This window comes from Humulus lupulus, chromosome X (assembly GCF_963169125.1).
Source record: "Humulus lupulus chromosome X, drHumLupu1.1, whole genome shotgun sequence".
Lineage (NCBI taxonomy): Eukaryota > Viridiplantae > Streptophyta > Magnoliopsida > Rosales > Cannabaceae > Humulus > Humulus lupulus.
The window spans coordinates 11,109,352-11,131,979 of NC_084802.1; the positions used below are offsets into that span (position 1 = coordinate 11,109,352).

The 22,628-nt window shown below is 32.7% G+C and overlaps 1 protein-coding gene and 1 long non-coding RNA gene across 2 annotated transcripts; one reads left to right on the forward strand and one right to left on the reverse strand.

Moving 5' to 3' along the window:
* The first annotated feature begins 5,491 nt into the window (after positions 1–5,491).
* LOC133805891 (uncharacterized) lies at positions 5,492–5,913 on the forward strand. Its single transcript, XR_009879007.1, has 2 exons — positions 5,492–5,547; positions 5,664–5,913. It is a non-coding gene; the product is annotated as an uncharacterized LOC133805891 (long non-coding RNA).
* An 8,090-nt stretch (positions 5,914–14,003) lies between these two features.
* On the reverse strand, positions 14,004–16,866 carry LOC133805494 (uncharacterized). The gene is made up of 2 exons (XM_062243680.1): positions 16,863–16,866; positions 14,004–16,534 (listed from the first exon to the last, which is right to left on the reverse strand). The coding sequence occupies exons 1-2, from the start codon at positions 16,864–16,866 to the stop codon at positions 14,004–14,006; spliced, it is 2,535 nt and encodes an 844-aa protein (XP_062099664.1).
* Between the last annotated feature and the right edge of the window lie 5,762 nt (positions 16,867–22,628).

Here is a 22,628-nt window from a genome sequence, read left to right on the forward strand (position 1 = left end):
CTCTTTCAGGGAAGAACAAGGCTGAATGGAGTCAAGCAATGAAGGAAGAAATGGATTCATTGAGCAATAACAGAACATGGGATTTAGTTGCAAAACCAAAAGGTCAAAAAGTAATTTCATGTAAATGGATTTTCAAGGTGAAGGAAGGTCTGAGTAAAGATGAGCCTTTGAGGTTCAAAGCAAGGCTTGTCGCAAAGGGGTTTACACAAGTGGAAGGAATCGATTTCAATGAAGTGTTCTCACCTATAGTAAAGTATAAGACTATAAGATTGATGTTATCTCTTGCAACACAACAAAATTTAGAAGTAGAACAGCTTGATATCAAGACTGCCTTCTTAAATGGTTTTATAGAGGAGGACATTTATATGCATCAACCACCTGGTTTTCAGGTGGAATCAAGCAACAAAGAGATGGTGTGCAAGCTTAGAAGGTCACTGTATGGACTTAAACAGTCACCACGACAATGGAATAAGAGATTTGACACCTATGTTCAAGACATTGGATTTGTTAGATCAAAGTTTGATCATTGCCTGTACTACAAAAATCTTGAGCAATCTACATCAGTTTTTCTCTTACTATATGTAGATGATATGCTCATTATGGGGAAGGACAAGATGGTGATAAAAGTCATCAAAGACAAGCTGAAAGATGAATTTGAAATGAAGGAGCTCGGTCAAGTCCAAAAGATATTTGGGATAGAAGTGACAAGGAATAGAAAAGATGGGATTCTGAATCTTAAACAAGCAAGTTATATTCAAAGCACTACTACAAAAACACCCTTTTAGGACACTTTTTTAGGGCACTCACCTAGATGCGAGTCCTAAAAACAAACTCCTGGACTTTTTAGGACTCGCGTTGCGAGTCCTAAAAACTATGTGTGTCCTAAAAGTTTGAGTTTTTTTTTTAAAGAAACACCTCCTAGACATTTTAGGACTCGCAATGCGAGTCCTAAAATAATATTTTTAGGACTCGCATTGTGAGTCCTAAAATCTTATGTGTGTCTTAAAAGTTTGAATTTTTAAAAATTTCAAATTCTTTCCAATTTTTTTAAGTGAAATTACGATAATGTATTTAGGACACACATTGCGAGTCCTAAAAGAAAGCTTTTAGGACTCGCATTGCGAGTCCTAAAAACTTATGTGTGTTTTAAAATTTGAATTTTAAAAAATTTCAAATTCCCTCTAATTTTTTTAACTAAAATTATGATAATGTTTTTAGGACTCGCATTGTGAGTCCTAAAATCTTATGTGTGTCTTAAAAGTTTGAATTTTTAAAAATTTCAAATTCTTTCCAATTTTTTTAAGTGAAATTACGATAATGTATTTAGGACACACATTGCGAGTCCTAAAAGAAAGCTTTTAGGACTCGCATTGCGAGTCCTAAAAACTTATGTGTGTTTTAAAATTTGAATTTTAAAAAATTTCAAATTCCCTCTAATTTTTTTAACTAAAATTATGATAATGTTTTTAGGACTCGCATTGCGAGTCCTAAAAACTTAGTGTGTTCTAAAATTTTGAATTTTAAAAAATTTCAAATTCCCTCCAATTTTTTTAACTAAAATTACGATAATGTTTTTATGACTCACATTGCGAGTCCTAAAAACTTAGGTTGTTCTAAAAATTTGAATTTTAAAAAATTTCAAATTCCCTACAATTTTTTAACTAAAATTACGATAATGTTTTTAGGACTCGCATTGTGAGTCCTAAAAGAATGATTTTAGGACTCACATTGTGAGTCCTAAAAACTTAGTTTGTTCTAAAAATTTGAATTTTAAAAAATTTCAAATTCCCTCCAATTTTTTAACTAAAATTACGAGAATGTTTTTAGGACTCGCATTGCGAGTCCTAAAAACTTAGTGTGTTCTAAAAATTTAAATTTTAAAAAATTTCAAATTCCCTCCAATTTTTTTAACTAAAATTACGATAATGTTTTTAGGACTCGCATTGCGAGTCCTAAAAGAATGATTTTAGGACTCACATTGCGAGTCCTAAAAACTTATGTGTCTTCTAAAAATTCGAATTTTAAAAAAATTTCAATTCCCCCCAATTTTTTTTAACTAAAATTACGATAATGTTTTTAGGACTCGCATTGCGAGTCCTAAAAACTTATGTGTGTCCTAAAAGTTTGAATTTTAAAACTTTTCAAATTCCCTCCTATTTTTTTAACTAAAATTTTACTATTTATTACTTCACAAAGAAAAATAAAACACAACAGCCCATTCTCTCTCTCTCTCCTTGCTCTCTACCCCCATTTCTCTCTCTATCTCTCTCTCAAGAACTCCAGAACCAAGCAACGGACGGCGGTGCTCCGGCCACCCCCCTCCTACACGCGCCGGGGCAATGGACGCAGAAGGTCGGCGACCTTCGACCCCCGCGAGCCCAGCCCCTCACGCGTCGCCCTCCGCCGCCTAAAGTCGTTCGAAGTTGCGATGGTGCTATTTTTCCCAAAGTCTTCCGAGTATTTTCCGACCACCTCGAGCCACCCCGACCCAAACGAACACCTCCAATACATTCCTTGTGCTTTGGGAATCGAAACCCACTAAATGATTGATCATTTTCCCGAACCACCACTGTGGGGTGGTGGCACCGCCGTTAATGTCGGAGATCTGACGGGAGCTTTGGCTATCAATTAATTTTTTAAAAATTAAAAATAAGACTTTTTACGACTCGTAGGACTCGCAAAAATTAAAAATAAGACTTTTTAGGACTCGAACATTCCGCGAGTCCTAAAATCTTACTTAAAGGCACTCGATGGGATTTTTTAGGACTCGTATTGCGAGTCCTAAAAAACCTTAGTTTTTAAGGCTCTCAAATAGAGGACTCGCGCCCCGCGAGTCCTAAAAAGCCTTTTTTGTAGTAGTGAAGGGTACTTTAGAGATTCAACATGCAGGATTCAAAGAGTGTTTCAGTACTTCTAGGAGGACAATTTGTACTTTCAAAATATCAAATTTCAAAGACTATCGAGGAGACAAAGGAAATGACAAAAGTCCCTTATGCTATGGCACTAGGGTATTTAATGTACATCATGGTCAGCACTAGACCAGACATAGCACATGCTCTAAGCATTCTTAGCAGGTTTATGTCCAACCCCGGATTAGACCATTGGAATGCTCTTAAGTGGCTATTTAGATATCTAAAGGGAACTATTGAGATGGGACTGAGATACAAGCAGATGGATCAGAAAGTTACACTTGAAGGTTTTGTATATGCAGACTATGCAGCAAGTAAGGATACAAGGAGGTCAACTACTTCATATGTATTCACAACAAATGGAGATTGCATATGTTGGAAGTCCCAACTACAGTCAGTGGTGTCACTATCAACAACTGAAGTTGAGTTCATGGCCACCACCGAAGCATTTAAAGAGGCAATATGGTTACAAGGAATGCTACAAGAGCTGAAGATGATGAAAGGTAAAGCTAAGATATACTCGGATAGCCAATCTTCAATTCACCTCTGTAAAAACCCAGTATACCACAAAAAGAGCAAACATATTGATATTCGTTTGTTTTGGATAAGAGAAAAGATAGAGGAAGATATGATATCTTTGGACAAGATTGGTACTGATGATAATCCAGCTGATATAGGAACTAAGGTGCTACATGTGAACAAGTTTAAGCATTGCTTAAACTTGCTCAACCTTGGTAACTAATGCTAAAACTCTAGGATCACTATCTCTACAAGTGGAATTCTATTTAGGTTGTGATTTGAAGAATCTAGGTGGAATTTGTGGGAGTAGTTTCTCCAAATCCCAACTAATTCTATTAGTGGGTTGTTTGGTTCTCAACTATCATAAAACCCTCATTAACTTTCAGTCCTTGGTCTATAAAAGGACACATTGGATTCACTTGTTGGTAGACACAAAATAGAACAAGAAAGTAGATAGAGAAAGTTCAGTTGAAACAGCAGAAACACCAGATTATAGAGAGAGAGCTCAAGTGTGGAAATCAAGATTGAGTATTGAGAAAGGTTGTGAGAGCTGGGTTTGGGGAACTGTATTGAGAAGCACAACTGTTGGGAAAGTGCTTGCTCAGGGATTGAGAGGAAAACACCTGTGTGATTGAGTGTTTAGAGAGTTTGATCCAAGATTGTTCCAAGAAGCTCCATTGAAGTCTTGTACTCATTTCATTGATTGAATAAAGAAGAGATAGTGGTTCCTAAAACTGGATTAGGTTCAAGATCATATTGATCTTGTTCTGAACCAGTATATATACTTATGTTGATTTATGCTTTCATATTTTTCGTTTTCTAATTGTTTGATAATTAGTCTTACTGATTTGTGTTCTTAGATTCATCTTTGGTTTACCGAGATTCATCTGAAGTTCTTGAACTGGGAAATTTATCATCATTTCCAACAGAAAGTTATGCATATTTTAACTCCATCACAGATATAAAATTCAAGATTTATGTGAGAATCAACAATAGTAATTTTATCAAACACCAAACCCTTAAATAAAAATAACAAGCAGTCTGCTCTAAGAAATGGGTCGTGGAACCTCCAAAGCCACACAGTACTAATGCACACATTGTGATGCCCATTAACTCTTAGACAAACTTACTATAAAATGAATAAAAGGAGCAATCAAAATAAAGGGTGAAATCTTATACTCTAGAGACAAAAGGGCAAAAAAAAATGAAATAGGAAAGGAAGGAAACTCAAAATCTTTACTTACCAATACACCCTGAGTTGTTGCTACACAGACAAAGTTCCTTAGCCTAGTTGCAAAAGCTTGATGATAACATTAACGATGGGTGACACGAGCATTGGACAATCATGTATTGTCTTCTACATGAGGTTTGCTCTATATGAAGTTAATAATATTTATTGTAAGGATTTTCTTTCATCAACTATTTAGTTTTCTTATTAATTAATTATATTTGTTGATAGGATTTTGTACCAGACACTATTATTAGACGAGGAAAAGAGAGGATCATTGTTATTTGTGAATCCGAATAAGGTTTCTACTTCAGTGACTCGTGCAGATAGTCGTGCTCAAGCTTTATGTGATAGGATGTTATATTGCACGTCTAAAATGCATGATTGGATAGTTATGCCTTATAACCATGGGTAAGTTTAATTAATATGCTTTTCATTGATACAAACAAATAGAATTTAAAATTAACAACTTTGTAATACTTGTTCTTTCAACAGGGAGCATTGGATGTTATTTTTATTATATCTCAATTGGCATTATTGTTGTTTTCTCGATCCTCTCAATGCACCATTAGATAACAGGACAGCCATCAAGGAGACCATCCATGATGCATTTGAGATGTATTTCATAGAAATAATGAAAGCACATCAAAAGATCAACAAACGCTCATCGGGAGTAATGTATTTCCAACCTAAAGTATGTTTCTATTTGTATAGTTTATGTATATGTAAAGATGTTTAAGATATTTAATACTAAGAATTATACATGTATTGCCAATCTTTATATAGTGACGTAAACAACCAAACAATATCGACCGCGGATATTACGTTATGAGGATGATGAAGAATGTACTTATCAATGCCCCTCATATCAAACATTTCTTGTCGAAACAGGTAACAAACAATATACAACTACATAATATTAATCTAGTATAATTTTTGTATATGCTTTGAATTTATTACCACTAATATAATTCTAATTAAAGTTTTGTTTCTTTTTTTTTTTCCAGTTCACCTCTGACAAACCATATACTACTCAAGAAATTGATGAAGTTCGAGAAGAATGGGCAATGTCATTTTTACAATTGGTTAGAGCAAAATGAATGATGTTATAGCTAGCTAATTACAATACACATGTTCATAAATTTTAAATTTCTGTTGCAAAATTTTTTTGCCATTTTTTTAGTATTTTCTTTTCAAATTTCTTTTAATACATTTTCGACACTCAAATTGATATATATTTTTAAATTAAAATGAAAATTGTAGCTGCATTTTTTTTTTTTAAAAAATTGCTTTTAAAGGAATGCAAAGCGAGTCCTAAAAAATTACTTAAAGACATTCAACGGGATTTTTTAGGACTAGCGTTGCGAGTCCTAAAAACATTCTTTTAGGACTCGCAACGCGAGTCCTAAAAAATTACTTAAAGGCACTCAACCTGATTTTTTAGGATTTGCGTTGCGAGTCCTAAAAACATTTTTTTAGGACTCGCAAGGCACTCAACCAGATTTTTTAAGACTCGTATTGCGAGTCATACAAAATCTATTAAAGGCACTCAACCAGATTTTTTAGGACTCATTTTGTGAGTCCTAAAAACAATTTTTTAGGACTCGCAAAGTTTTTAAGGCTCTCAAATAGAGGACTCGCGCCCCGCGAGTTCTAAAAAAATTTTTAGGACTCACAATACTAGTCTTAAAAAATCTTTTTTTGTAGTAGTGAAAAGAAGAGAGAGAGAAAAAAAAGGGACTAGTTACTATGAAAAAATAGAGTAAACCGTAAAAATGAAATTAGAATATTATATTTTAACATAAAAATTTTAAAAAAAACAAAAATATAAAAATGGAAAACAAAAAGGAAAACCGTAAAAATGGAATATTTTTTGTAAAAAGTCAGTAATTTCCCTTTATTTTATATATAAATTTTCTATTGGTTTAGTGCATCAACCATACAACCCTATTCCTAATTTTTGTTACTAATGCAGAGTTGCATATTCGAGATTTTACTTTGTTTATTCCTTTAATTTTTACAAATATTCTTGTCCCATATATAGACTTTGCATGTTATAGTCTGATTAATCTGATAAAATCTTTATGAGAATATATCTAAAAACTCTTTATATAAAATTTAGAGTAAATAATAGTTAAAATACCTAATATTTTTTAAATGTTGCACTTTTATATTTAATTTTTTTTATAGGAAGAATAACTAAAGTTGCTAAAATGTAAAAGTTGAATACCTAAACTTTTATTTTAGGGGACAAATATTCAGAGCTTCTAAAATTTTATGTATATTTAAATGTTATATTATAGAAATTTTAAAGATTTTTTCTATAAAAAACAAATGAGTATTTAAATACTACATATTAGTAATTTTGGATATTTTCTGCTGTAAAAAAAAAAGGTTGAATATAGAAGTGTAAAATTTTGAAAAAATTAGATATTTTAGTTGCTAATTAATCTAAAATTTAATAATAATAATAATAATAATAATTGTAGTGGCAAAAATTAGATTTAGGCTCAATACTTAAGTCCACCTAGAGGCAGCTGAGTATCAATTGATCAACATGCCATGACTGTGACACAGACCCAAGAGTGGATGGTTGATCAATCACTCGAATCGAAATGGGCCAAACCCTGATGACCATCTTGGCCCACTGCCCAGCATGTTGGGCTTGACCCATTTCAACCCAAACTTGTTGGCCTGGCCTGCGCTACAAACATGACTAATGACATACCACCAAATGTATTTGATGCTCTTGTTAAATAATATTACTGCATTTAATTAAAAATGGTTTGAAAAATACAAACCAATTATTTCCCCAAACTCCTTCACCTTTCTCACTTTCATTTCATCACCCTCAGAATTAGCTACATGTTTCTTCACTTTGTGCTTGGCTTAGATCATGAAACCAACCAAACTCATCCCACTTTATTATAAATATATATATATTTATATATGATTATCACTTACCACAAAGGCCATGGATCGATCAACATATTTTATAAAAATATATATTTATATGACGCCCTATTTACTGCTTTGTGTTTTGCTTAAATATTAATGGTACATCATATATCAAACCTCACTTTTAGTCAAAATTATTTTGAATAAGATATAGGCCTATGTTTTGTTTTTTTTTCCTGAATATGTAATTAATTCATGTATTTTGTTGACTGACAATTCAGACTTAGTATTTTATAAAATAGATCAAAATAGTACCTAGACCCGATTTTGGTCAAAATATTTTTAATTAATTCTTGGGTCGTTGGCAATGTGACGAGTTCACAGAAGCAAAGAAAGTTGTCGAGTTGCTAAGAAGGAAAGATTGTATATGAAAATATTTTGACTAAAATCAGATCTAGGGTATTATAGATTTGGGATATTTGCAGCAAAACCTCATATTCTTTAGCAAAAGTTGCAACAAACCTCCCAATCAAAAAATTTGGTGGCAAAACCTCCTTCCGTTAATGGTTTGTTACAAGTTACTCATTTTAGGTATTAAATGTCATGTAAGCAAGTTAAGTGTCAACTAAGATACATATGACAACACTTTATAGGACCACATGTCAAAAAATAATTAATATTATTTTTAAATAATAAATTTAATTAATAAAAAAATAGAAAAAATAAATTTTAATTTTTTTCAATTTTAATTTTAATTATGTATTATTATTTTAAACATTAAAATATTAGAAAAAATAATTAAAACACTAAAACAACTTAAAATTAAAAAAAATGAGAACTTTTTTCAAATAAATTTAAATTTTGAAGGGAAGAAATTTAAACACTTTTTTTCAAATAAATTTAAGTTTTGAAAAAAGTTTTTAAATTTATTTTTGTATTTTAAGTTTTGTTTTAGTGTTTTAATTATTATTTTAATGTTTTAAAATAATAATAATACATAATTAAAATTAAACAAAACTTAAAATTGAAAAAGGTTTTAAATTTATTTTTTCTATTTTAAGTTTTTTTTTCTACTATTTTAATGTTTTAAAATAATAATAATACATAATTAAAATTAAACAAAACTTAATATTGAAATAAGTTTTTAAATTTAGTTTTCTATTATTTTATTAATTAAATGTATTATTTAAAAATAATAATTAATTTTTTTTTACATGTGGCTCTATAAAGTGTTGTCACGTGTATCTAAGTTGGCACTTAACTTGTTTGCATTGCATTTAACACCTAAAATGTATAACTTGCAACAAACCATTAATAAAATGGGATTTTGCCACCAAAATTTTTTATTGAGGGGTTTGTCACAACTTTTGTAAAAGAATAGGAAGTTTTGTCGCAAATATCTCTATATATTTTGATCTATTTTGTAAAATACAGAGGTCGATTGTATATTTGAAAAAAAAATACAAAGACTAAACTAGTGTTTTTCCTAAGATATATAATAATTCTTCTTTGTATTCCTGATCTTAAATTTATTTTTACATTTTCTATTGATTTATAAAAATCTTTAAAATATTTTTAAAAAATATATATTTGTATATTTATATATTCTTTAACTTTGAAATAAAATTTTATTTTAAAAACCATTTTTATTAATTGATTATTTTAGGGAAATTTGATATAATATGCTAAAAAATTAAACCCAAAAAAAATATATAGGAAAGTTATCCTACTTTTTCAATTTCTTCCCCAAATTACCCCTGGCTTTTCAACTTCCTCCATTTTCTCTAACTCCCTTCTCTCTCCTCCTTCTCGCCATCTCTCTGTTCTACTGACCAGGGAACTCGTGCATGGAACCCAGTCGAACCCAGCCACCGAGCCGAACCCAGCCACCCCGCAACGCCACACGAACACACCGAACCTAGCGACGAACCCACACGAACCCAATGACCCACGCGGACCAAGGAACCCAGTGACCCACACCGAACCCACACGAACCCAGTGACCCACGCGAACCAAGGGACCCAGTGACCCACACCGAACCCAGCGACGAACCCACACGAACCCAGTGACCCACGCGGACCAAGGAACGAAAGGCCGGACCTCCGAGAACCGCACCAGTCTCCGATCACCGCCGCCACCACCATTTGAACCCACAGGAACCAAGGTTTGTTTTTTATATTTTTCTTTTAATTTCTCTTTTTAATTCGAACCAAATTGGTGTATTTGAGGTTAGTTTGTTGTTTTAGAACTGAATTATGTGATTAATGTTCAGATTTCTACTATATTGTGTTTGGGCAAGAATCTGGGTATCGGGACATTGCTTTTTCTTTGGTTTCTTATAAATTTACGATATTAAGCGATGTTGTGCGACTTATCAAGACAAGTATGGTTGCTTGGCGTTGTTTGTGTTTGCTTTGCGATTTTTGAACGACATTTGGGCGATATTATGCGATTATTTAGGGAAAATAATGATAGTTTATGGCATTTGTGTTGTTTTGCGATATTGAGCTATTTCAGCGACAGTCAAGGTACTCATAGTTTTAGCGATCTTTGTGCAATGCTTGTGCGATTATATTGGATGGGTTTTGCAATTTTTATTTAAAAACCTTATACATTTTTTATGCGATTCATTGTGATGTTTGTGCGATTCATAATTGTAGTTTTGCGAGTTTTTGCGAGTTCTTTTGCGACATTTGTGCGATTAATAATAATTCCTATTTTTAAAAATGCAGATGGCTCCAGAGCTCGTTCTCCCATTGTCCGAGCATTTTCCAGGGCGTATCAGCTACAGAGGGAGCGGGTACTTCACTGCTATAAAGGATAAGTTCGAAGCCTTTAAGTTGACTGATAAGGTGAAGGAAAGTCCCTTCGGATCTTTTTGGAATGCCAATGTTCTTCAATTCTCCGAGGTGATTGTGCATCAACTGTTATTGAGGAAAAAGAAAGTCAGTGAAGTTAAAAACGATGAAGTGTGGTTTTACGTGGGTAAAACAGAAACCAAATTTGGGAGGTCTGGGTTCGGTTTGATCACAGGCCTAAAGATGAGCGGTGGCCCCTCGACAGCAGAATTGAATACACAATGTGATTCTGATCGGATACTGCGGGACTATTTCAACAATGCGAAAAGGGTGGCCTTCAAAACCCTTTGGCTAGCTTTTGAGGCGTGTGATGTTGAAGATGATGTTTTCAAGCTGGGTTTATGTGCTTTTGTTGAAGGCGCTCTTTTGTCACGGTCTGAGGGTGTGTATATTTGGACTGATATGCTGAAGTTAGTTGAAAATGTAGATAACTTCTTCGAGTATCCTTGGGGCCTCCTTTCTTATCAGAAGCTGTTGTCTTCCACAGCTAAAAATATGCAGCAGCTACGGCAAAACTACCTGGATAAGTTGTCCAGCAAGAAAGATAAGAAGAAGAAGAAATCCAAGAAGGAGAAAAAAGTTACTCAACTAGAAGCGAAGTACAATGTGTACGGATATGCACAGGCCCTGCAATATTGGGCGTTTAAGGTCATGCAAGATGTGGGGGAGAAGTATGGGCAGTGCAAAGGGAGCAGATTCCCTAGAATGTTGAACTGGAGCACCCCCGTTACTGTTACGAAACACGATGTGAAGCAAACTGATGTGGCACTGCTGTTTGAGAAAAGGGTATGTGAATCTTTCTCTATTTCTCATTGTTGTTCTGATATATTTTGCTTTCAGTATTATTTGCAATATATGTGCGAGTTTTACGCGACATTTGTGCGACAACATTTTTCTTTATGCGATTTACATTATCTATTTTGCGACATATTTGCGACATTATGCGATTTTTTTATTTTGTGATTTATATTTGATTTCTTTTAAAAATATTAGCGACATAACTGCGATTTTTATTACTTTGTTGATATTATAATTTTGCGACATTATGCAATTTTTTCTTCGAGTTTCTGCGATATTGATTGTTTTCTAATTTTTTGGTTATGCAGATGGTTGTTCTTCAAATCTTGTACCCTCGGAATTGGGAGGTTGAATACTGGAAGTCCAATTGTGAGGGTGAAGTCCCCACGGTGGATATGGGCTCAGATGAGATGGAAGAAACAGAAGCTGGAACACAAGATTCCACTCAATTCGAGACCTAAGAAAAACGGGTGGCGGAATATGTTCAAACTGCGAAAATCATTCCACCATCACCATCGAAAGAACAAACAGAGCCGTCCACATCAGGCATTGTGCCTCCAACCTCAACTCCTGCAGCCAATGACGCCGACTACCTTGGGTTGGCGAAGAGATTGGAGAAGGTCGAAGCCCAACAAATAGCAATTCTGGCTGCACAGAATGAGATGAAGACTACGTTTGAGAGTAGTCAAGCTGAGATGAAGAAGCTTATCATGGATCAACTTGCGGCCGTGATAAGTTTGTTACAGAAGCAACCATCACAGCCAGTAGAGGATGAACGTCATCAGTATAATTCTGGTTCTGAAGACGACGTGTACCCTGAAGATTGGGAACCCAACGTAGATGAGGTTCCTTCTACTCCAACGGATGCCATTATTATGGCCATCGGAGATACGCAGTCTCAGGATGTGCAACAGTTGGATGGGCCACCAGCTGGAGTGGAATTTGTGAGGAGGGCAAAACGGAAGCCAGTGTATTTGAAGGGCTACACAGCGGGGAAGAAGAAACAACAAACTGGCCCAGTTGAGGTTGATACTTTGAGGCCAGCAGACCCACGACTCTACAAATTTTTCAAAAGGTGGATTACTTACTCGAGAGACAACCGCCTTCCTAGAGAAGTGCACACTGGCATTGCCGATCGGAGTTGGTTCGTGAAGTTGATGGTGGAGCACGAATGGATCGATGATTCTGTAAGTACTTGTTTCTTAACTGTTTAATTTAACTGTTTTCTCATTTTGAAAAATACATCATTTTATTTGCGATATTTAGCGATGTATAAGTTTATTGTTTGTTTAAATCGCAATTAAATCGCTTTAAGTCGCTCAGAAAATCGCGAAAATGGTACATTGGGACATGCGCGACGTTTTGCGATATCTGTGCGACATAAAGCGATTTAATTACAGAAATTGTGTTTTATGCAACTTATATGCGACATTTGTGCGATATGTTTGCGATATTAGCCTAAAAAATTTGTGTTTGCGACTTATTTGAGACATTTGTGCGACTCTTTTGCGATACGATTCTAACCATTTTTATTTCAAATACAGCAAATTGATGCCATATTCCACTTGTAGAGAAGAAGGAGTAAGCTCTTCCCTGAGGTGTACACTACGAATTGTGTGGTTCTGGACACATCTGCTCCACAAATATTTTCAATGTACTGGAATTGTCATGATGGTGACAGAAGCACATTTATCTGGGATGAGTCAGTTATTGATTATGTGAGGGGGATGGAGCATCGGTACTTGCCTTGTTGGGAGAACCAGGAGTACATCTACTTCACAATGAACCTTCCTGCTGAGAAGCATTGGGTGGCTGTTGAGGTAGATATTGAGAATTGGCAGATTGTTGTATATGACTGTGATATCGGCGCCACGACTGAGGACAATATGAAGTCATATTTGAAGCCTTATACCGAGATATTTTCATCCTTATTGCGGGCTTCTGGTTATTTTAAGACCAACAGTTATGTATTTCCGGTTGAAACAGGTGATCTCAGTCAGCTCCCACCAATGCATTATAAACGAGCTACTCCGGAAGTTGTACCGCAAGCGGAAAGGAGGTAAATGTCTCTTTTTGTATTTATTTTATTTTGTACTCCATTATGAATTACTTTACTAAACTGTTACTAATAATTACCAATATCTTTTTATTTGCAGTGGCGATTGTGGAATGTATGCCATTGAATACGTGGAGCACCGAATGTTGGATCGGTCGTTTGATAAAGTTAACGATAATAACATGCTCACCTTTAGACATAGGTGGTGTGTTGACTTATTTTACCAGAATGTATAATATTTACGACACTATTATATTTCGTCAAATTAGTAAAATATGTTAGAAATCGTCTTTAATCGCTAATTTCGCTTTGAAAATCGCACATTGTCGCACATTTACATCGTCTAAAATCGCATTTATCGCACAAAAATCGCATACAAATCGCATAATTAATCTCCATAGTTTCTGGTGTAAATTTAAAAAAATCGCAACTATATCGCAAAAGAATCGCATAAAAATCACATAATTAATCTTCATAGATTCCTGGTATGCATTAACTGAGCATCGCAAATATATCGCACAAAATCGCATACTAATCGCAACAACATCGCCAGATATCGCAAAATTGGAAAAAAAATCTACTTGACCCTGTTAAAAATTCTACATGGTTCATACATTCCTGTATAAAAAAAAAAGGTTAAAAAACTGTAACAGCAACCAGGAATACAACACAAAAATCCAGTCCAAAAATAAGTGCATTATAACTAATATAAATAAGTATACTAATAGAGAAAAGCTTCAAACTCGAGCTTTGCATGTAGCTCTGTTGTGCCCCGAACCACCGCAGTTAGTACAATGGTGAGGTTCCACAACTACTTGACCATTAGACGGGCGACGCTTCGTCGGTTTTCTACCCGCATTGCTCTTCCTAGGCCGACCCACCGGTTTTTTATCCACTGGTACCTCGACTCTCATGTTCTTGATGTGTTCCAGTAGTACCCAATCATCCTCCTCGCTGACAACATTAATTGTTGCATCGTAGGTCTTCTTCCACGTGTCTTTTGTGTAGTACGGGTAGCTAAGTGCGTACAGGCTAGCATTCTGAATTATTGCTGCGACACATGCATGAGGACAAGGGATTTTTAGCAATTGGAACATTCCGCATGTGCATGTTCTCTCGACTAAGTCCACATCACCACCTCTCTGCCCTTCAGGACCCGTACCAACGTTAAATAATTGCGCACCATTACGATAGACACTCCTGAACCTACCTTCTTCATGTTGTGCTTTTAAATCCTTCTCAAAAGTAGTTGCCAAAGGGGTAGTGCACTTACTTGCATTTTCGAGACGATCAGCAAACCAATTTTGCAGTGTGAACCTGGTGAATTCAACCAAAGTAGTTATTGGATATTTCCTGAATTCTTCTGTCACGTTGTTGAAGCTTTCAGCGGCGTTGCTTGTCATTATGTTGTACCGATCACCTGGACAATAAGGACAAGCCCACTTTTCAAGCCCTATTTGCTCGACGTATGTAGCAATGGGAGGATCCATCCATTTGAGCACCTCAAAATGTCTATCACATTCAGTCTTCGACCATGTGTAGGTTGCCAGCCATATTTGCGTGTTACATACATCAGTCTTGAACTTGTGCGTGACATTCATAGTAATATGTTTAAAGCAAAAACAATGGCATGCTTCGGGGAAAACGACCTCGACAGCATGTTCAATGCTATGATGCCTATCTGATATGAACACAAGGTTTTCAACCTCCCCAATGGCTTCCCTTAACTTCTGCAAGAAATACTTCCAAGAGTCGTGGTTCTCACTGTCGACAATTGCAAAGGCCATCGGAAACAATTGGTTGTTTGCATCGTACGCAACAGCAAGTAACATTGTGCCCCCATACTTTGTCTTCAAGAATGTTCCGTCAATACTAATCACAGGACGACAAAACTTAAATCCCCTCCTACAAGCATCCAGTGACCAAAAACAGTACTTGAACCGGTCGTCCTCTCTCACAATGTCAGTAATAGTACCCAGATTCTTCTGTTCCAGCATGTTCAAGTAACCATATAACTTTGTATAAGATTCTGCTGGCGTACCCCTCACATACGTAAGTGCCTTCTCTCTGCACCTCCAAGCCTTCTCATAACTAATCTTGATGCCATATTCCTTAAACATATCCCTCTGTATGTCTTTTGCCATGTACTTAGTTCCATCTGATGTGTACTTTTCCTTAATAATGTGGCCAATAACCCACGGTGCTGCTTGACGGTGATCAGAATTTCTAGAATCCAAGTTACATGTGTGTTCGTTGTGGAACACAGTAACCTCGAACATGTCACAACGTGCCTTCTTCCTCCCCCTTAATCTCCATTTACAATTTTGATCCTTGCAAGTAACGTACAACACATCAGTGCCAGACTTCCTCACCATCCACTCAAAATTCTTTTTCAGTGCATACATTCCCACTACATTCTTAAATTCTTCATTGTTTGTGTATAACTTGCCGAGATGTATCTCCCCTGAAGGCATACCACTAAGAGATGTCGTATAGACATGATTTTCCTCTATGTCTTCCCTAGTCCACATAAGAGGTTTGAATTTGGTACAAACTTCAAATTCAGAAGCAGGAGTACTAATGGAAGGACCTGGCCGACTGCTACTAGTTCCTGGTGTTTGGTGATTCTCACTACGAGGGGGTCTTCTTTGTCGCTCTGCTTGGTTGCTTGGAGTTAGTTCCAACCTCAAGGGAGGTACCTGTACAGCTCCATCAACTTCCAGCTCCACATCATCATCCTCATCCAAATCTACCACGGGATCATCGTTGTAATAGGGACCATCGAACTCATCTAAATGATCAAATGCGATATCGGCTCGGTGGTCATCTATATTATTAGGTAGTTGCTCATTCAAATCAACCCCCTGATCAGTTTCTGGGACAAAGGTCCCTACCACACTTCGAGGGGTTACAGATGGGGGAGTAGGCTCCAAATTCACATTCTTCGTCACCTTAGTCACAAATAGTGGCAGCAAGTTGTCCACACTCATCTTAGCCTTCATGCTCAAAAACACTCGTAGTTGACTATCTTTCACTAAAACCTCCGGCGGAAACTTGGTGCCTTTCATGTACATGTAACAGACTTCTAATTTCAGTTCATACACCAAAGGATCCACATCCAACTCTTCATACAAAACTTCACGCAACTTTTCCAGAGTAGTGTCAATGTCAAACATCAACGTCTTACTTGTTAGGGAATTGAATACCCAGTTGAAACCCTCGACAGCCCAAACACCATCATGCAATACAGGCACAAATACAGTTGAATCTGTCACAAACAAAAAAATTTAAAATCGCCCAAAATACTTAGTTTTTGCCACACATATAACATCGTACAAAATCGCAATGACATCGTTCAAATGTCGCATAGTTTCATCCCTAACCTCTGACTTTGGTAGAAATCGCACAAAATCGCAATTTATCGTTCAAAAATCGCAAAAAAACGAAAACCCCAGAAAAAAATGCAGAAAACGGAGCATAGTCTACTTTCATTTCAGAACACAAAATGGACAAAATACAACCAACAATGTGCAGATTCATACAACTTACACTAAATATAACAAAAGCCAACAATATTTTGCATAAAAAACACTTACCCATTGCTTTTGGGTGAGAAAAATGAATGTGGAGGTCGGTTGAGTGTGTGGGAGGTCCGGCTGAGGTCGTGGTGGGTGGAGGCCTCGCTGGGTTTGACTGGGTGGCTGGGTTCGGCCCGGTGACTGGGTGGCTGGGTTCGGCCTAGGAAGAGCAAGCAAATTCTACAAAGTAGTTAGAGCAGGGAGATGGCGAGAAGGAGGAGAGAGAAGGGAGTTAGAGCAAATGGGGGAAGTTAAAATGTGAGAGGTAATTTGGGGAAGAAAATGAAAGAGTAGGATAACTTTGTTATGTTTTTTTTTTTTTTGTTTAATTTTTTAGCATATTATATCAAATTTCCCATATTTTATGTGTGGTATACCTTGCTACTCACTAATTTGCACATTGAATAATTGCAAAGATATTAGCAATATATTTCTACAAAAATCATAGCAAAAAACATCAAGAAAAAAAAAATAGAGAGAAGAGTGTTTTCGAGACCTTGAAAATTTAAAATTGTGTAATTTTTCCTCCACTCATTAACTGTCACATCATTATATATATATTTTTTGAATAATCATCATTAAATTCTAAATCATCAAGTCAAAAATGTCAATGTTATTGTTTACAATTTTTCTTTTGGAAAAAACAAAACAAAACAATGCTATCCCTTGTGAATGTTGTTGTAGGGTTGGATGTAAAAGGATCAAACACAAGATAACAAAAATAATTTAATGGTATTATAGATTCTGTCGGCTACACAATTTGTATAACCCAAATTTGAGAATACTCATCGAGCAGTATATAACTTAGAAATTAATGATTTCTTAAGTATATATGTTTTAACTAATTAAATTACACTTTCTTTTTTTTTATTACAAATTTGCAACAAAATTATATCTTGATGAACATTTACATTATTTATATGCAAAATGTTACCATATATAATTATTTTAGGGGAGTAAGGATTTGAATTCATGGTACGTCTCCTAGTCTGTAATTAGAATCAGAATAATTTTAAGAGAAAAGAATGGTAATAAAGTAGAGAATAAAAATGAGATTCGTAAATTTTATTATATTTGTTTACTAAACGGATTAGAAAAAATATATAATTGCTTTATTTTATTTATATAATTAATTAAGAAACGTAATTGGAGTGTTTTATAAAGTTTTTTAATATTTTGGTGAAATAGATTTTTTAAGGACAAATTATTTTAATTTTTAAAATATAAAATTGAAAAATATCATTAAGGATAATGGCATTCCTTAGGTGGTTGGTAGAATAAATATTCTTATTGCCTTTTCCATATTTTATGCAGGTCTCACTAAATTCTTCTATCAAGTAAACATATATGAATGGGAATCATTTTAAAGATTTTAGCATGCAATTATAGAGTCTTTCTTCCCAATTATAAGTGTATATATAAAATGGTATACCATCTTTTTTTATCTATTTATCTATATTTAAATATTTTTAATTATATATTTAGTGAATTAGAAAGAAAAAATAAAGAGAATTTATAACAAATGGCCCAAAATAAGTGCATTTGAAGCTCAATGTCCCCATTTTTAAAATGGTAGAAAAATGGCCTTTTTATATTATTAGCTACCTAAATTACCGTTACTGTATCATTTCTATCACTTAAAGATACTACCAAAAAAAATTTCAGCAAAAAAAAATTAAACAACGAGAAAGAGAAAGATACTACTAAAAAATTTCTCAGCAAAAAAAAAAATAACCAGGAGACATTAATAGGGTTTACTTAAGGTTAAAGAGGGTAAGGGTATATATGAAATTTCACTATATTAATTTGTTGTATTGAATCATTTGTTGATTTTTTTTTTAAACAGAGACATTTATCTAAATAATGGCTATTTTGGGGGCTAATTTGCTTGTTGTCCCAAAAATAAACCACTGCCAATCACTTTCCTAAGTATATATTCTACAAAATTTAAATTAATTAACTAAAAATGGGGGATAATGTTGGTCACTTGGTATGTATTTATGTGTAAATAATAACATGCAAAAAGAGAGCAGGGGAAACCTATGTAATATCTCATGGAATTAGTTGTCTCAATTTTATGGGAAGAGACAATCGACTAATGTCATCTTGAAAGCATATTGCTTGAGTTGAGTTCTTAATCATGTAAAACTGACTTTTTCTATCTAATATCCAAATCAAAGTACTTTTATTTATTAGTCTTTTCCCTACATTTTAAAAATTAGAATAATATAACAACAAAAAAGATTTAAGTTTACACTTAAGAATTGATTGGTTTTCAATTTGGAAACGATATAATTTAAAAATATTAGTTTGAAATTTTATCATGATATGAAAACGATGGCTTAAAATTAATATGATGTGTTTATAAAGATTTGATTAGAAAATTGAATAAAAACTTTGCTCCATACGATAGATTCATTTAGCTACTTATGAAGTTTTTGTTCTTATTGAACAATTTTAATACAACATTCGTACAACAAAATATCACTTAAATCCTATCGTAGCATATTTTCGGCCATATATATTTATATTAGATAAAGGAACGTGTAATGTAGATTTGCTTAATTTTATTTATAGAATTTATTAATTATTTTTATTAAATTTATATTAATGTCATATAAATTTTAAATAAATAAACAATATTATATATATAAGAATAACATAATCTTATGAAATGAAAAATTAAACCAAAATATTGTTTATGATTATTTAAAATATATATAATATGATAATTTTTTTAGACATAAATGATAATTTTTTTAATAAAAATTTAAATTATGTATTATATATATTATTATAATGATATTTTATCAAATTTATATTTATATTAGTACAAGTATTAAATATCTAATCTTGCATTAAATATTGTTATAATAATAATATTTTATAATATTTGAATTCATATTAATATAATTAGTAGAAAATTAAGATTATATATTATTATCATAATAATATTTTTGAGAAATTGTAATATGTATTATTATTACAATAATGTTATTTTACAATATTTAAATTTGAATTATATTAATATAATTAATAAATATCTATTTTTAATTAATTTTAAAAGTGTATTCCATTAAATATTTATAATATTAACAAAAACAAACAAATTTTGTTGTCTACACAATTTTTACATTATTTATACACAATATATCGTATTATATATATATATATATATATATATCTTTTCTTTTAAAGAAAGAAAGAAAAACAAACATATATATGCATATCTAATTAATTATGTAGATTTTAATTCATGGGGTTTCCATTATAAAGTAGAAGCAACAAACAATTACGTCATGTGGCCCTTTAATATATGTATTTATATAAACCATCGAAAAAAATAATTAATTAGATAAAAGTATGTATACAGAAGAAATAAACATACACCTATAAATATATATATATATATATATATTTCAATAAAATATGAAGCAAGTTATGGCATCCAAGACTCTTCTAGCAGCAGCATTCTTCTTCTTCTTGTTCCTCTCTTCAGATCATTTAGTTGAAGGTAATGTAATACCTGTAATGTGCTTAAAATATTTTCTCTGCAAAAGTTTTTTTTTTTTAATTAATAATTTTTACTGATTTCTGTCTCTCCTCAGCTCGAAGATTGGAGATTGATGGCTCTTCTAAAGTGAAAGGTGGTGATCATCAAAAGAAGAATAATAATAATGAGTTTGAAGTTGAAGTTGAAGTAGTAGACTTGATCTCAGTCGACTATTCCCCAGTTCGAAGGAAAGCTCCTATTCACAATTAGTAATTAATATATGTACCAAATACAACTATACGTGTTCTAATGACAATCCAATATATCTGGTTTAAATTCTTCATCAATTACTTTTATTACTAGCTTTTTAATTATACATACATGAGATAAATAATATTAAATTCTAATTTTGGTAGGAAGAAATAAGATAGGATTAATTATTATAAGTATGATACTTCTATAGATTTTGGAGTTGTATATGGTGGTTGTTCGATAAGTAAATGACATGACATCATAAAGTTGTCTTATTGATATTAAAAATCTACATTAATTTGGTAATTATAATAGGTTATATAAACTACTTTTGACAGATTTTAGAGGAATTTTGACAAAAGTTGAGAGATGGGAGTTTGTGGAAAAAAAAAATTAAATCTCTATTGGAAGTTGGAACTCTGATTTCTTTCTCTCTCAATAGCATTTTTGGTATTTTCATTATATATATATATTTATATATATATAGTCATATAAGAATTATTTAAAAAAAAAAAAAAAACTCCCATAATATATTAAGGCAAAACGCAATCCGAGCAACCTGAAACACAACATGAAGAGAACTAGCATACTAAACCAGAAAACTAACCCAAAACATTCACAATTATATCATCAAACAATTGGAAGGGAAGAAAAAATAACACAAAGATCTTCATGATTCAGCCATGGCAGGGTTGGCACGTGTCAGTATTTTGTTGGATAAATTCTGATATGTGAGCTACATATGTGTGTGTGTTAATGTGTAAAGCTACCTTTAGGTTTAACCCATTTAAAGTGATCTGTTTAAAGATTTGAGGTAAGAGTACTAAATTGTCATGGATTTAATGTGAAGAGGCCAAGATGATATTTTTAAATTTAACAAGAGGTCGAGTTAGAAATATTAATAATTAACTAACTAGACAGGGCTATTATGGTCCCCTTTATCATATGTGATATTTCTTTCTCTTTAGATAGAGAAACCTTACAGAGAAATCAATTGTTTTTGAAGATCATTAATTAATCTAATTATTTCAACAATAGAATTAATGATCAGATATGCTTCTGCTATCATTATTAACTTCTTTTCTAATTGTATAAACATGAGGTTTAGTTAATATGCTTTAGAGTTTGATATTATGAATATCTGATCTTATTGAAACATATGTTTATGGTCTGGTTGATAGTCTGGATAATTATTTTATCTTTACATGTTGAAGGATATATATATATATATATATATATATATATAGTTTTATTCAAATCCTGACATACACATTCACCAAAATTTTATTGCATTCTGTTAAGGACGTTAGTTAGTTAGTTTTTAGTTTAGCTTAAAGCTTTGGAATTTTTTCATATATATACATATAATATAAATTAAATACAAAAATACCTTAACAAATTTTATTTACATATATAACGTGCCACATCAACACAATATATCATAATCAAAATAAATACATACCTGAAATTAGAAAAATAGAGAAAATCTCGCTTCCCAAATTTTTTCGTTTTCTCTTTGTTTTAAAAATAAATATTTTAGTTGCTTACGATACCAATAAAAGAATAATTGGTTACATTTTCATTAAAAAAAAAACTCAATTTTTAGATCATATAATTTCATATACATTTTAGTTACCCAAATCCATTAATTTATAGAAAATTTGTTATTTTAAGATATCGATCAGTTACCTTTAAAATATGATTTGTAAAAAATTACATTTTGGTTGCTTAAGATACTAATAAGATATTGATTGGTTACTTTTTAAAAAAAAAACTTTATTTTTAGATCATATTATTTTAGATATCTTTTGGTTACCTTCAAAACTTATTTGTGGACATCTTAATATATCAATTAGTTAATTTTATGTTACATTATGGTATCTTATTATTTAAAATACATTTTGGTAACATTCAAGCTTATTTCAGATACATTTTATTTTAGTTACCTTTAAATCTTATTAGTAGACATATTAATATATCAATTAATTATTTTTAGGTTATATTGTGGTATCTTATTATCTAAGATACATTTCGATAAC